General features: G+C 35.4%; 1 protein-coding gene across 2 annotated transcripts in view; it reads right to left on the reverse strand.

Annotated features, from left to right (window-relative positions):
* The window catches only part of LOC128988133 (xanthine dehydrogenase-like), a 90,688-nt gene that overhangs the window by 39,701 nt on the left and 34,042 nt on the right, over positions 1–16,945 (reverse strand). For both annotated transcript variants that reach the window (XR_008490333.1, XM_054409353.1), the window contains exons 13-29: positions 15,338–15,451; positions 14,365–14,506; positions 13,844–13,919; positions 12,908–13,128; positions 12,437–12,559; positions 11,199–11,423; positions 10,648–10,781; positions 10,091–10,265; positions 9,335–9,526; positions 8,361–8,506; positions 8,058–8,239; positions 7,242–7,366; positions 6,959–7,086; positions 2,978–3,092; positions 2,279–2,365; positions 1,523–1,690; positions 966–1,133 (exon numbers count right to left, since the gene is read on the reverse strand). Coding sequence is in view for 1 of the 2 variants with exons in the window: in XM_054409353.1 (XP_054265328.1) it covers positions 966–1,133; positions 1,523–1,690; positions 2,279–2,365; positions 2,978–3,092; positions 6,959–7,086; positions 7,242–7,366; positions 8,058–8,239; positions 8,361–8,506; positions 9,335–9,526; positions 10,091–10,265; positions 10,648–10,781; positions 11,199–11,423; positions 12,437–12,559; positions 12,908–13,128; positions 13,844–13,919; positions 14,365–14,506; positions 15,338–15,451 (2,521 nt within the window). In the remaining variant the exon portion in view is untranslated. The remainder of the gene's footprint in view (positions 1–965; positions 1,134–1,522; positions 1,691–2,278; positions 2,366–2,977; positions 3,093–6,958; positions 7,087–7,241; positions 7,367–8,057; positions 8,240–8,360; positions 8,507–9,334; positions 9,527–10,090; positions 10,266–10,647; positions 10,782–11,198; positions 11,424–12,436; positions 12,560–12,907; positions 13,129–13,843; positions 13,920–14,364; positions 14,507–15,337; positions 15,452–16,945) is intronic.

Consider the following 16,945-nt stretch of genomic DNA (forward strand, 5'->3'; position numbering starts at 1 on the left):
AGGCCCTATAAAAATAATGCCTATGTAAAGCTGTAGGCCTACTGATGCCAATAATAATTCTTTATTTATGATGATGTAACAAATAATGTAAGTGTGAGGTTATTATACTAAGGAGGTTAGGAGGCAGGGAATGAATGATACATGTTGCATGGTGGAAACATATTATTTTTATTTTCTTCTTGCTTGCAGTCCTGAAGCCGGTCCACAGGCCCTAAACTTGTGATATGTAAATTTATTTCTTAATGGTCTTTTTATATTAAGTTCCATTCAAATTTGTTGTAATTTAGCTACCGGTACCTATTTAGTTATTTAAACAGTTGTTATTAAAATGAGAATGAATGTCTTGATAAAAAAAATATTTTCTTCTTTCTTGCAGTTGAGCCAATTCCAAGTAAAAATTATGAAATAGGCAAGTAAAGCAGCTCACTGGTATTTCCAGCAGTTATTCTAATACATATGATTGAAAATAAATATTTTTTCACCTAAAATTCATATGTAAGTATGAATAGGCCTAATACCACATCAACAAAAATTTGTATTACACAAATGTGATAAATTTTACTTATTGTTAATCCACTCAATTGACAATTAATTATGAATAGAAAAATACCGTATTGCTTCGAATCGAGTTGCATCGAATCGAATCGAAAATCTTTTGAATCGAATCGTTGCTTCGAATCGAAAATTTTTTGCTGCTTCGCACACCCCTATTTAAGACGTAATTTTTATTTACTTTCCAGCAACTATTTAAGCGTGAAATGTTCCAGAAAACAGACTGTAGGGTATTATCATTCCAATAAATATGTTAAATGTGAATACAATTTTTTTAAAGTGGCTATCTACTTGAGAGGACAACTAGTAAATACGTCCCTTTATACATAGTTAAATTCAGTAAATTTTCACTGTAACAAATTTGTTATTGATATTCCAATAGTTTTTATAGTTTTAAAAGGTAAGAGTAATACCTTCTGAGCAATGTGGTCGGCACAGGACATGCGTATCCGGGCAGCAGTGGCGGGAGAGTCCAGACGGAAGTATCCCTGGAAACCAACCTCCGCCCTGGCTGCTGCCACTGCCTCCCGAATGGCGAAGAACACAGACGACGCCAGGAATAGAGGGGGCTCTCCCACTGCCTGCAAACATAAAAATATAAATAAATAAATCTCTGTGGAAATAATTTCCTTATATTATCAACCTTGTGTGGAGGATTAATTTTAATGGTAATATTTAAAAATACACTACAATTTATTTTCACAGTCCATAGTGCTATATACTGAAGTACTGATTAACCAATAGATGTGTAGTTTCATAATTTTGCACTTCAAGTGTGGTTTAAGGAAAGTTTCCATTAATTTTTGTACCCTCTTCTAGTGGTTAAACACTTTTTTATTTCAGGGTTCAGTCCCAACCCAAACTAGACAAAATCTATCGCAAGTTGTAAACCCTATTTACAATGCACCAACATTGTTACAGTTTCCTACTCATGAAAATATTGCACCCATAATGCAGTAATGGAACATACCTTTGATGAATACACAGCGCGTGGGTTGGGAGCTCCTTTAAGCAGTGCCACGTTGAACTCTGCAGGAATATCACCAAAGCCGGGTATCTTGTAGGCTCCAGGCCCTCGGGACAACAGAGCTCCTTGGGGTGAGTGAACTGTCTCCTCTATGGTGAACAGTCCGTAGCCCTGCACCACCCAGGTGAAATCATCAATCAAACATGAGGTGATTGAAAATAAATTGTTACTCTAATCACTGTTCAACTAATGTTAGTTCTTGAATACCTAATTAATGTTTTAAAGAGGTTTGTTCTAGACATTACTTCCTAGTATAATAAGTGGTGAGTAAGTTAAACAGTTTGACTATTGTTAACAAGACATTCCATTCTCATGTTAAAGTTGTAGGTAGTTCTAGAATAAAAAATGAACATAGTTGATACAGCCACATCATTTGCTACTGTCAACGACTGATTTTTGTCAAATGCAGTGTTTACTAACATTAGCCTATAAAAACTGAAACAACAACTTAGTCTAATCTACAGCATCATTCACATACATCATAGCAACAAATATTAAAGGAGAAAATTTCAATTTAGACTTCATCACATCCTCTAATGGTTTATTCAACACTGTTTTACTATTAAAAATTGGCTAAAGCTGGTCCATATAGATGGAAACATCTACTTCATTATCTAAAAAATAATGACTAGGACAGAAATTATAGTTTTCTTCAAATTTTAGGTATTTAAAAAGTATTGATAGCGTAAGTTGGCGCACCTGCATGAAAGCACCTTCCACTTGTCCGACGTCTATGGCTGGGTTCAGACTCTCACCTACATCCATCACCAAGTCTGTGCGTAATACCTGTAAACAGCAGACAAATTCAGTCTACATAATCAGTTGTGAGGGGATAACAAAAAATATAAAAGACCACATTGATATTTTTGTAATTCTTTAGATCTCCACCTATAAACGTTGGGCGTCCACAGGCTCAAGGGTATGTAAAGGACATGAATAGACTAGTGATGATCAGGAATAAAATATAAGTTCCGGGACAGGACAGCATTTTTTCTCTCAATTTTGGAAATATAGTTTGCACACCAATTTAAATAAAACACCAAAATACATTTTAAAAGTTGGTTATCAGGCTTATAATAGAAACCGGAGCACAGCACTTAAATAGTAAGAAACTATAAATTGACATAATAATTTTATCGGCAAAATAAAGATGGTTATTATTTGCAAGTGCTACACTACTGCACAGTAATAAAACCATACGAAATAAGACGACAGATAAAACTACAGGACATTGTAGAATCCAATACAGCTGAGTATTGTACATTAGAATATTCAAAAGGTTTAATTATTTGACACACAAAACCAATTCAATTAATGTATTATTGTATATTTTATTATTCAAAGAACTGAATTGGTTGTCAAAAGTCGAGCAAATATTTAGTAAACTAAAGTACTCACAATGTGATCTCCAGTCAAACAGTCAATCTCAACCTCAGACACCCCGGCTCCATACGCCATGTAGTTGAAAGCCAATCCTTCGTTCTTCTCAAAGTCATACTTGATGTCGGGTGTACTAAAACATGAAACAAAAGATTATTGATCTAATAAACAGTAAAACATTTACAAGAGGCAAGAGAAATATACGATCGCAAGCTTTGTTCATTTAATATTTCAGAAGTTGTGTCTGCTGATTGTATGCATAAAACAAACAGTCAACATAAAATTGAAATCATTCAGACATATCAATACTTTTTTGGTTGATCTTAGCAAAACGTTAACTGATTATAGTGAAAGGAGATGTATATCTCATCCAGTCAAACTCCATACAATCCGCTCAACCATTTGTTTTTATTGTACCTCTTCTACAAAACTCTGCCACAGACTGTAATGAGTGAACTTTTAATGAGTTGCACATTAGACCTGACCAAGTCACAATTCAAACTTTCAATCTTCTCAGACCACTCAGCATTGATTAGACATGACACTTTACCGCAGTGATAGCATTTGGTCAACAATGAGGCCAAACATAGTGGTTTTAGTTTTTTTTTAACGATAATCATACGCTGCAGCCCATGTAGGGGTCTCAATCCCGGGATCCTGTACATTTTTAATACCTAGAAATCCCAGGATTGACGTATTTTAATCCCGGAATTAACGGGATTGCCAAACCTATGTTTAAATTATTTTTTTGTAAATTTGAGGAGGTTTTACTTACAGAAAAAAAATATATGTCCAATATCACTTGAAACACATACCTACTGTTTATTTTAGGATGATAAATATATATATGAAATATGGTATAAACTGTGATCTATTTTGATTGGACAATTTAATTATCATCAATCTTCATAGGCGAACAAAGTGTATATTATGTTTCATGTTTTTAGACGAATCGGATTTACTTCCTGTAAATGTTATTACGTTAATTACATTACGCCTAAAGGTTATTTTGAGTTTTACATTTGACATTAAACGCAAACAATGCAATTGATGTGGCAAACATAACATGCCAATCAGTAATTAAGTATTATTGAAGGCCTAAAAATTAACTATAAACACACCATTGTTATTTCATTATTAAGATTGCTTATTTAGGGTCTATAACTTTATCTTTGTATTTAGTTTATGTTTATAGTGTGGTGATTAATTTTTTTACAATCCTAAATTACCTTTTTTGTATACACGTTACTACATAAGCAGATAGTTTATTGTTTGTACAGTACCTTACATTTTTTATTGCTGTCAGTCAACATAACATTTTTACGCTGCAATTCATGATTCTTCCCTTATTATCATTTTATCTTAATATTTTGATTTATTTAGTTTCCATAATAGCGTGACCTGTACTACATGCGATTGCGGTTGCTCGTAATTTGTTTAATGTGTTTATTAACTCTAGAGTGACATATCAACATTTATACACTGTAAATAAGAAAGACGGGTGATGAAAGTTCCGTGTGGTTATATTTCTTTACTTAGAAAACAGAAAAATTGTGACGTGTAACACTGGTAAGGCCAGTTTAAAACATTAGAGGACTCAACAAGGGGACTTCACGCTAATTTAAAATGGCTAAAAAGTTAAAATCATAATATAATATAATCCTGGGATTGATCCCGAAATCCTGGGATTGGATTGAAGGCCCGGGATTGAGACCCCTAAACACATGCCAGGTATATCTTTTTGTGATTTTTATTGCGTTGTACTCTGGATAAGTTTTATGAGGTTTGGTTATTATACTTAATATGGTTGATATGTCAGTCAAAGTGGTCAGTTTGACTGACAAGATGAAATTATACACACACACAAAATAAAAATAAAGTTATTAGTGATGGTCAAAACCAGAAATTTCGAATCTCAAAACCGAAAATGAAACTTTAAAAAATCGAATCCCGAATCTCGAATCTCAAAACCTAAACGCGAAACTTTTCTTCTTAGCTGGTTACAAAGGTCAAGGTTACAAAAAATACACATAATCATAAAATGTTAAGTATGCAATCAAAACTGAAAGAGATAGACTCCTGACCGTGACATAACATAAACATGTGAATGTGACTGATAATCTTAAAAGACAACCCAAAACAACATAATTGTTGAATTGTTCATAAACAAACAACAACAAAAAAATAAATTAAACTTCTAACACCAACATAAACATGAATATTATATTAATTAGAACATTTAATGGTCAATATTTCTGTGTGTTTAGTAAATATTGATTTGAAACTGAATTGTACCAGTTATAGTATTTAAGATACCTTTTCCTACAGTCACCCGACAAAGTTGGCTTCCCTGTACTGTTTATACAGGGTGATTGATATAAGTGTGCCAGCCGTTTTATTCGAAAACTATAAGAGATATAAAAAAAAGTTAAATGGTAAGTGCCTTGGATTTTTTATTTAAAAAATTGTAGTGAAGTCGAAAAAATTATTTTAGCCGCCATTTTTCCAATATGGCCGCTAACTTTGATTTTTCTTACGGAACACCCTGTATTTTATGATGTATTCTGGTAGAAAATTTAATTTTAAGACGATTTTATTCTTGTAATTTTTTTCATAAACCTAACCGTTTCAAAGATAATAATGGTTTAAGTTGTGAAATTTTGAATGGTTTTCGAATAAAACAGCTGGCATGCTTGCTTAGGCCTTTATCGAAACTCTTTCTCATGCAGAAATTTCAAAACTTTAACTATTATTATCTTTGAAACGGTTAGGTTTATGAAAAAAATGTCAAGAACAAAATCGTCTTAAAACTACATTTTCTACCAGAATACATAATAAAATACAGGGTGTTCCATAAGGAAAATCAAAGTTGGCGGCCATATTGGAAAAATGGCGGCTAAAATAAATTTTTTGACTTGACTACAATTTTTTAAATAAAAAATCCAAGGCACTTACAATTTAACTTTTTTTGATATCTCTTATAGTTTTTGAATAAAGCGGCTGGCACACTTATATCAATCACCCTGTAGAACAGAAAGCTGCTAATTGCTGCATATTTATACTTTGCCGTACGGTTTATACTTTGCCGCACGGTTTATACTTTGCCGCACATCAGGATTCCAACGAAACAACACAAAACAGCGTGGTTTTATTATGCACGTAATCCGTGTACGCTTGGAAATAGGTTGGCAACACTTAAAGATAATAATACTATGAACAGCTGATTGACTATTATAACTACGATTTAACCTGTCATTTCGTGTTTATAGTTTTGGTATTTCTGAACTTTCTGGACTTTTCTTTTAAACGTTTTTAAAACATTCCTACGGTCTTAATAAACAAGAAAATACCTTTAAAGCATTTTTTTTAGGCGCGGAAACCACTTCAAATTACAAAAACATACGGAACTATATTCTCAAAAGACGGAGCACATTTCTTGCCGAGGAAAAATAGCGGAGTGATACGGACCACGGGTACTACTTTCTCCAGGGCACCATTTGTGTAATTGTGTTGCTAGCTGAACCTAAAAACGTGTTGTATAGTGTTTGAAAGACTAATTATTCATGTTTTATAGTGACTGTAGGAAAAATATAATGTGTAACACGAGTGAAAAAGGCCTTTGCTGCACTCGAGATCATTCCGCACGAGCCGCAGGCGAGTGTTTTGGTAAACATTGCTCTCAAGTGCAGCAAAGTGCCACTTTCACCACTAGTTACACAAATAACTATTTGAAGTTCAGAATCAAATTTACTTGTTTCATTACTGTTAATGGTGATGTTTGCTCTGTTGCTACCAGCTTGTTTGGAAACAGTGTTAAAAACAATTACAATATCACAAAAAAATGTCAGCAGATTCAAAAATAACTGTCAAAATCTTCAATTTCGAAACTTTTGAATCTCGAAACTTGGTGATCGAATCTCGTAACCGAAACTTTTCCTAAGTTTTGATGGTTTTGAGATTTGAGATTCGGTTTTGACACATCACTAAAAGTTATATCACCTGTAGAATCCCGTGGCTGCCAGACTGACTCTGTCAAACCAAGCAGACAACACCCAATCCTTCCATTGTCCCTCAGGCTTGGCAGCTTTGTAAGGCTTGAGTCTCTCATTCAACTTGTTACAAGCATCCTGAGGAAAGATCAATTATTCTTTTTTTATTTACTGTAGTTTTTTTACACATTTACATAAATTAAACTAGTCCTGTGAAAACTAATCTGCATACTGAGAAAATGTTCAGTTGCTTATAAAAAAGAACATTAAAATTGAAAGTTCTGGAAACTCACGATGATAGCCATTCCGTTGAGATCGGATCCAGAACTGGCTGCAGTAGCTCCTGTGTTGGGAACTTTGTCTGTGGAAGTTTCTGAGATGTGGATCAGAGACGCAGGGATACCAAGGGCTCTACTGGCTACCTGTATAACACATGGATACAAGGTTATAACACTGGCTATAAATATTTGCAACATGTAAATCAATAATTTAAGTTGTGAAATACTATTGGGAAGGTAAAGCTGAAATTACGTACAGGATGTCTAGCCGTTTCCATTTTATGTTTTCTATGTTCAGAAGCTACACCAGTAGCATTGTAAATTAGGTCAACACACTACACTTTTTTCCAAAAAAACTTTTTTATGTGGTTCAAACTATTTCAATTTTTGTAAGTATACAGAGAAAACCGAACTCTTCCCTCTCGCACTGAAGTCTGAGACGCTAACCACAAGATTAGCAACACACTTCTTAAATAAATTCCATGATCTTTTACCACATTATCATTTGTAATAGGAAAAATTACCATGAGTTGGCCACTAAGTAAATTAGAATGTGTAAATGTACACTTATTTATTTTTTATTATTAAAAAGCTAATTTTTTATGATATTGGTTCTAGTTTTAGAGAATTTAAAATGTATCTACTGTTTAATTTTTCTAGCCTGGGTAAGAAGATTCTATGGCTAAAATTGTCTTTAAAATAGTTAAAATCGCAGACATTTATCCATTTAGTGACTTCCCTGACTTCGGTAACTGGTCGATAACTCATGCGACTCACGACATTGTTGGTACCAAAGTGTGAAACAACAAATAAATAAAAATGATGGCAAACCTACCTGGATCATCTTTGTGTGAAGTCCTTGACCCATCTCCATGCCTCCATGAGACAACAACACTGAGCCATCAGTGTAGATCATAACCAGAGCTCCTGATTGGTTGAGGAACTGCTCAGTGTACGCAACACCGAACATAGTCGGTACAACAGCGATTCCTCGTTTCTTCCATCGGTTCTCCCTGCAACGTTGACTAGTTAGTACCACACGATTGAGTCTTAATCAAAATAGAGAATATATTTGTAGATTATTTGCTATGTTTAAGGACTTGTTTTGTTGGTCCAACTCTGGAAGTGACTTACTTGTTGAACTTTTCAACTTCGGCTTTCCGTCTGTTATAGTCCGAGTCATTCACAACCTCTGACCAACACCTGTCCAGTGTACAATACTTGAGCTCCTGTGTGTAGTGGGTACGGTCACCTTCTTTGTACAGGTTCAAGCTGCAGATCTGGTCAGAAATAGTTCTCGATATTAAAATCAAAACAGTACAAATTATTTTAACAGAAAGTAAATAACTATGTAAAATTAAGGGTCCCAGAGCACCAATGACTGGGTTTTCAGGATTTTTCTAAGGATGAATTTTCTAAGGTTGTTTGGTGTAGCGGTACTGGGCTCATAGGATCGATTTGAGGCTCAATTAAAGTCAGAGATTTCTTGTGCGTGCTATCATTCTAAGTCATAATATGTTATTTAACTACAATTAAATAACTGAGCCAAGCCACATCTATATCACAACCATTTTGATGATCTAAATTTAGTAATGCATTCTACCAATCAAACTAATAAATAAGAATAAGCTAAAAACTCCTTTCGCGCCTTATAGGCCCGAAAGGTACTGATAACTCAGTTTACATAATGGATATTTAATTGACGATAGAATCCCTAACCCCTTAGTCCCCCCCCCCCCCGTACTGAAAAGAATTAGAACATGATTTTTAAATAACTAATGATTTAGCTTAATACTATAACTTATCGATTTCATCCCGTTCCTCGTCGATGTGAACACTCCGGGGACTCCAGGCAACGACTGACCTCCTTCTACCCCTTCCCTACTCCCTCCAGTGTTCGCGACTAAAGCGGATTCAACCGGTTGATAGCAGCGCTGCTGTGACGCGAGCGTCACATTGGTTAATGAATTGTACAGTTTTAAGGACGTTTTGTTAGGAAAGCAGGCTTAACTGTATGGTAAGAAGTCCATTCTGACACAAGAAACAAGAAAATTTTATCCTATAAAGGTTGGAAATTAGTAACAAAATTGGAGATTAGTAACACCTACTTGGAAAGGGTCCTTGTTGAGATAGGCAGCCACTTGTCTCATCATAGTCTCCCCAATGAACATCCCCTGAGGTCCTCCAAACCCTCGGAAGGCAGTGTTGGTTACGAGGTTGGTCTTGCACACGTAACCGTAAACCATCACGTTGGGAATGTGGTATGCGTTCTGGAAATGCATCATCGCACGTCCCATAACCTGTAAAAAAATTTTTTTGGAATACTATTACTGTAATTCACTATGTTTTTTTAAATTCTGTATACGAATGAAACTCACTTTTAACAGCAGTAAAGTTTTATTTATTAAATGAAGGAATCTTTCAATTGTAAGGAGATTGCATGTCTAACAAGAACAAGGTGTTTACACTCTCTTTCCTTGTTGTAATTGTTTTTCATTTTCCCTTAAAATTATTTTACCGTCACTCCTTGCCCTTTTGTCCTTGAAACTGATATCAAAACTACGGTGTGTCAAAAAATGTATCTTCATTTGTATTTGTTACTTTACATGGATAATTGACTCTCACAATGTTCTCATTATCCATGATTTCCTTTAACATAGTCCCCTTTTAAAAGACAATATAACCAACATTTTTATGTTCGCAACGATTTAAAACGTGGAAACCATCGGGGCACAAGATAACACAATTAATTAACTTGACTACAAAAGTACATTGAATGAGAGATCTACTTATTTAAAACCACCATAATTTTAAGATCACTGTATGGCAGATGCTTTAACTGCCAACTAAAGCAACATACTTACAGCCATGGACAGATCGTAAGACATTCCAGCGTTGCAGTAAAGCTTGATTTCACAAGCTGTAATCTTCCCTTGAGAAGTGAATGCAACTTTGTAGCGGCCCAAGAACGGATGTCTCTGTCCCGTAGAGATCATGTCTTCATCTCTGTCTAGCATGCAGCGCACTGGTTTGCCCAATCTGGGTAGCAAAATGGTCAAGTAGTGCAAATTATAAAAGGAATATAAATACAAATGTAAACCTACGGGGAACTTCCTTTTAACCTGTATACATTATTTTAACACATTACACACAATCAAGTTCTGTTTCTCCCAGCAGCAAACTATAATGCAAAAGTTATTTAGGTTGTACTGATTAAGATTTACAACACACAACAACAACAACACAAGTCATGATGACGTAGCCTCTGGATCATTCTGTACAAACGATTCCCAACAATAATTCCGCTATCACTGTTCACTGTAAACGTTTCCTGATAGACTGTAAAGTTTTGATTTCAATTTCACTCCACTGTTTGTTATACTGTAAGTCATAATCGTCTACAACACAGACAGATACTCACTTAGTGGCAGCCAAAGCACAAGGTAGAGCAATCATGGAGCTTCTTGACTCTTTGCCACCAAACCCTCCTCCGATCCTCTTCACTTTGACCACTATTTTGTTGCTAGTCACTCCGAGCATATTGGCAACTTCTCCCTACAGATAAAAAATATTGAGCTAATCTTTATATTAAATCAACAAGTAAATTAAAATACACAGACTTAACAAAAAAGTCGTAACATGATAAATTGAACGTAATTGATACTTTAATATGTATTATTTGTAATTATAGATTTTGGATACAGCTATTCTTGGAGTAAGAGTGTTTAACTTAAACTATAGGTTAAACATAGAACATAGGTACTTATACAAATTTAAAAAAAGGTACTTATCTAAGTAAGGTTTCGAATCAGACCCATAGTTGTCATATCCATACAGTGGCCAAGAAAAGGGCAATGCACGCCTCAAATTTCAAACTGGCGCTTTGTTCTTTATTTCCCTAATGAAGATTTAAAATTCCAATGAGAGTAATATTTATCTACTTGCAAGGATACAAGTAAAAGTCTTACATACCTGTATTTCAGTAGGATGCTGTGTGGAGGATATAATCTCCATCTCGTCGTCTTCTCCCTTGGGTATGACGATACAAGCCTGAGTCTCCAGATAGAACTGTTCCTGAGCTCCAAGTCTCACCTCTCCCTCCAGGATGTGATCAGCTGTTGCGAAGGCTGCGTCTACGTCACCGTAGCGCAACTTCATCGGGGCAGGAGAGAAGTACGAGTTCTCACGGATGGCATCCTTTCAATTAATGGTATAGTTGAAATTTTTTAATAAAACAACAACAAAGTTTGAAGAAATTTATGATAAATTATGTTACTAGGGATGAATTAAAGCACTGCATAATACGTTAACTACTAGAAAATGAAAAAACCAAAATTTGGGAACAGAATGAAAATTTAGAGAAATGAAAATTTCAAGGGTTATTGACAGCAAAATAAGGTGTGATAGACTTAGAAATGGATATATAGGAGGCGTATAAGAGGCGTTCATGACAGAAAAAGTGGTGCATTAAACAAGTAAAGACCAAGATGGTTTAATAAACAGAATATTTTGTAATCTGACACTTACTATGGTGACAGAAAATAATCCTCAAAATGGAAGACCACTATGATGGAATGATCAAGTGCTAAAAGATGGAGATGATGCAAGACGAAGAAAGATGGTGGAGCTGTTGGTAATGCCAAAAACATTTTCAGGATTCTTAAGTGATCACAAAAGTTATTAAGTTAGTTAGGTGAGGTGGTTTGAACATGTGAGAAGAACGCAAGCTGGTAGACTAATGGAGTTTATGGTGTTACAGGGAGGGACCTAGAAGAAGACAGTTGATAAATGAAACGTGAGGTTGTAAAGAAAAGAGGAAGAAAAATTTTGCTAGAATAATAGAAGCCTAAGAGTGTCATAGTTAACGCCCAGATGTGAAAATACCTATAATGGAATGAATATTTACTTCACATGTGTAAATATTTACTGTGTCTATACTAAGCTAATGCCAATATCTTGTTACATTATGTAAATTTTTTGTTGTTATGAAATAATCGTCTCTCAAGATTGCGGTAAAATCGTCAATTTTGGAATGTGCAGTACAACTCAGATACTTTGCAGAAACTTTCTGCGATTGTAAAAATAAAAGCCTGGCTAGACCTAACTCGAATTTCCGATTCCTTGGGCTAATTTTTGGCCTAACCCGACCCAAAATTAATGGGAACTCGCAGACCTGTACGAATAGTATAGCTCAAACAGATTTAACTTACCTCAATTGTGATGATGACTGGCTGAAGATCCTCATATTCCACCTTGACCAGTTTAGCAGCTCTCTGAGCCAGCTGTTGTGTATCTGCCACTACGGCACCTACCACCTGACCTACACACATTACCTGCAAACAGATGTTTAACACATAAGACTCATAACACAAAGTAAAGCTTGATAAAAATTACCATAAAAGATTCTAAATTCTAAAAAAATACTTTAACGTGGCAAAAGTTTGATCAGATAGCCATAGCAGTGAAAGACTTAGTAATTAACATTTTAGAAGCTCAATTAAACTAATATACTCAACAACAATTTCAATACTTTGTTGAATCTGCACAGAAAAATTATTGGGTATATAAAGTTATTCAACCATAAAAAAATAACTCATGTGGCAAACAAAAAGTTATTTCAAATTCAACCCTTACATTTTTGATTTTTATCAGTTGTGACTGAAGAACATTAAACAATTTACCTCCTTATCAGCGAAAACAAAATCATCCTTGGCAATGGGCCCAAAGTGATTGTTTTTGGCAGGCAGATCATCAGAGCAGTAGAAAGCATGGACACCCGGAAGTGCAAGAGCTGCTGATGGATCTATGCTGAGTATCTTGGCATGTGCTCTGCTGCTGAACACCAGGGCCAGATATACTTGGTCTTGCCAGAGAGGCATGTCATCACAGTAGATCGCCTCACCTAGGAACCAGTTGTAATGGTTGAAAATTGAACAGGCATCAAATTATGTTATGAAACAGAAACACTACAATGTTTATCTGTAAATTAAGGTATCCACAGAGCTCCTGTCACGATTCAAATCTGAAACTAGTAGTGTGTTTTTTACTTGATCCACTAATATTGAATCCACTCATATGCGACGATTGGTTTAGTCAAAAGCTGAAAATAATGGGAAGGAAATTTGACGATCCCTCCAATTATGAATCGTGTTTTGTGATTAGGTTTTTTGTAGGAAGGAGATTAACCTCTATTGAAATTTGTTGTTGTTAGAGTGTGTATGCAGAAAGTGTTTAGGCGTAAAAAATGTGCAATAGTGGTTTAGGTTTAGTTCGCAAGATGCTCTGAACACATTCGCACAATTATCTGTCAGCAGGTGTTCATCAATTATCGAGACAGTGATTCAAGTTGACAAACCTTTGCTTGCTGATCAATGTGTATAAAACCATGTAATAGACTAAGAAATGTCAACTGTCAGTTTTTCAACACTACCTTCAGTCACTTCTCGATCCGCAAGCACAATTACCATAGCAAGCACAATACCTAATCTTTGGTCTAAAAAAAACACATTTTTATGTTTTGTGTTCTCACCTCAGTCTAAAGCTCCACTAAATCTAAAAGCTTTCATACATTTTCACAAAATTATGCATACCATGTCGTGCATATTATAATTTCCTACCTGTTGCTTGCTTGAACGCTGATCTGTGTACGATTGGACGGCCAACCAAGTCTGTCTTGGATTGAGTTGAAGGAACCTAACACATACCATTAAAGACTATTATGGCATAACTTGTAAATAGAAGGGTCATCCTGAAACTTAAGAACATAAATTAAATGTAACTGAACTGTACAACCTCTATAATTACGCAAATATTTGTCACATTTTTCATTAGCTCTGGTGAAGATAAGCTTTAACCAATTCAATATGTTTGATACTTCAAAACAGTGTTTCCTACAAACTACAAAGATTTTGTTAATGCCTACAAACAAAACATCAAGTCACACAGTGAGAGAATATACAAATCTTGAGTAGAAAAACCACATGATTTCAAATAAGGTAGTGTCTTGGGCTGAGTCAGAAATTCATTGCTGGTTTGAAAATAGCTGCTATACTTTTTACACCAGTCTCCACTGGCTTTTCCATAAACTTATGTTACGTACATAATGCCATTAATTAACTAATAACAGTAGTTGACTTACCAATTGAAAGTATTGAGAACTCTTTGGATGAACACTTTCAAATCCATTGATGGCGCTTTTGTAAGAGTCCGGCAGTTTTTCTACAGCGACATTCTTACTTTCCAATTTCTGAGTTACTTTCAGGTAAAACTTGAAGAGTAAGCTGGTAACAATACAAGTTACGTCAATACTTGATTTTTAAAAATATAATTAAAAGCATTTTTAATTAGCAGTATATAATATAAAGATGAAGATATCCGTTTGCAAACTAAGACAAAGATTGATTGAAAAAAAAGCACTGTGAAATAACAAAATTAGAATAATTGCTGCAGACAAGCCATATTGGCTTTTGTGGCTTGGAATTGTATGTGTTTTGTAAATTTGTATTTTTTGGAAATAAAAAAATAAAAAAAAATAAAAAAAAGAAATCTAGAAACATGAATGATGAGAATATTGTTAAATGAAGGATTGTTTAGACATAAGAATTTTCCTTAATTAAAAACTATAGGCCTAAGCTATAAAAGACATATACCACAAAACTAGTCTAAGTATATCTCATCTAGTTCCCAACAATCCCAATCCCAATTTGTTGCTGCCAGAATAGCGGAAATAATGCTAAAATGGAGAATCAAAAGGGACAATCACAACAAAGAGAACATTTTATAAAAGTACAATCTTAGTTGATTGTCAAAAAATATTCCTATTGTAAACTCTTATTCAGAATTTGCATAAAATTCCTTTGACCAAAGCGGGATTATTGTACCTATATTATTAATAGTAACCAGAATTTTATCTTAAAGGGAATAAGCTTAGGTAAGAGTTTAACATCCTGATGTCTTACCTGTTGTGTTCCCATTGCTTTCTTAAGACTTGTTAAAACTGAGCCCATTCAAGATTTACCCATGTATATAGTCAATTATTTTAAAAACAATTGGAGTTAATGTTTAAATGGTAGCAGAGCGAGGTAGGTTCAAGATTGTAGCATGTAGCATACCTGAGAGTCAGGGAACATCTATAAGACACAAGACCACCAGGGGCTCCTGGGTCTAGGGACAGTTCTGTCATGAGGGTAGAGAATGCTGCTTCTATAGTGGCAGAGGTCCAGGGCCTGGAAAATAACAGCTATTAGTGCTAATGAATATAAATGTACTTACACTGACTCCCAATATACCCTTCTCTAATACAAGGCCGCAGCGAGACAAAAAAGGCAACACAGCAGTTCTGGCCACTCACGGAGAAGTAAAGCCCCGTTCACACGGGGCGAGTTTACAAGCTACACGCCGGATTTTTTACACGCAGCTAGTAAAATAGCTCAGTGTGAACGACGTACTCGCTCAAAAGCTGCTTGTAAAAAAGCTCTGGAAAAAGTTGACGCTGCCGCTACTTTACACGCCAACTCGCCAGCTTTTGAGCGAGTAGGCGTGTAAAGTAGCCCAGTGTGAACACAGTTGCTTGTGCTTGTGCGCTTGTTACTCAAAGATGTTGGAGGATTTGGTTCAAGCCAGCTACTGAGCGAGTGGAAAAAGCGTTGTGTGAACGACTACAAGCGCACTCGCCGACTCGCCGGCGTCTTTCTACACGTCGGCGAGTTGGCGAGTGGACAAGCTCCTTGTGAACGAATACAAGCGCACTCGCCAACTCGCCGGCTTCTTACACGCTGGCGTGTAGCTTGTGAACTTGCCCCGTGTGAACGGGGCTTAAGTTACAGAGGATACAAGCTTATGGGGCAACCGTGCGCTTTTAACTCTGGTATATAGCCTTGGACTTGGTATAGTAGCCAAGGTTGCATATTTTGCTCTATTTGAGTCCCACCTCAGGACATTGCGACTTGGGGTGGAATATCAAAAGGCAACCTGGAAAGAGTACTCCTAAAGCAAAAAAGAGCAATTAGATACCTGGCCAACCTAAACCTACAGAGACAGCTGCCGAGAAGCTTTCAAGAACCTTAAAATCCTCACATCAGTTTCACTCCACATAAGAGAAGTCATTATCCACACCACTACAACGGCGCAGCCAAGACACAGAGACACACACCAGCACAACACACGACATGCCGCCAATTTTTCCCTCCCACAACACCACCTGAGTCCATACACCAACACTGTGGCCTTGTATTAGATGCCCAAGGAGGTATTTTTTGTTATGAAATGAAATGAATGAAATGAAAAAGTGCTTTATTAACAAAAAAATAAACTGCATAAATACATATGAACTTATAACTAAACATAATCTTCTGCATAACAACAACAAAATTACTAAAAACAGCACATTACAGCAATGGTCATAAGACCGTCTGCCGGGTTAACAACATTTTATTTTATACAACTAAAAATGTGAAATATTTGTAATAAGCTGTAATATGTATATTGTTTTGCTGCTAGACATTGAATTCTAAAACCAAATCCCACCTATACTTCCAAGCCTCTTTAAGAAAATTTGCCAGCGAACGCCAATCCTTACCATTAAGAAAATCTATAAACTCTGAGTGAGTTAAAACAGGTTTCAATAGCCATTTATTTCTAATTTGTGTTAAAATTGGACAACGAGCAACAAAATGATAAGTGTCCTCATTCTCATTTAGATTACACAAAGAACATATAAA

The sequence above is a fragment of the Macrosteles quadrilineatus genome, unplaced genomic scaffold, assembly GCF_028750875.1.
Source record: "Macrosteles quadrilineatus isolate MER2022 unplaced genomic scaffold, UCM_ALF_1.0 Scaffold_2__2_contigs__length_208266976, whole genome shotgun sequence".
NCBI classification, from domain to species: domain Eukaryota; kingdom Metazoa; phylum Arthropoda; class Insecta; order Hemiptera; family Cicadellidae; genus Macrosteles; species Macrosteles quadrilineatus.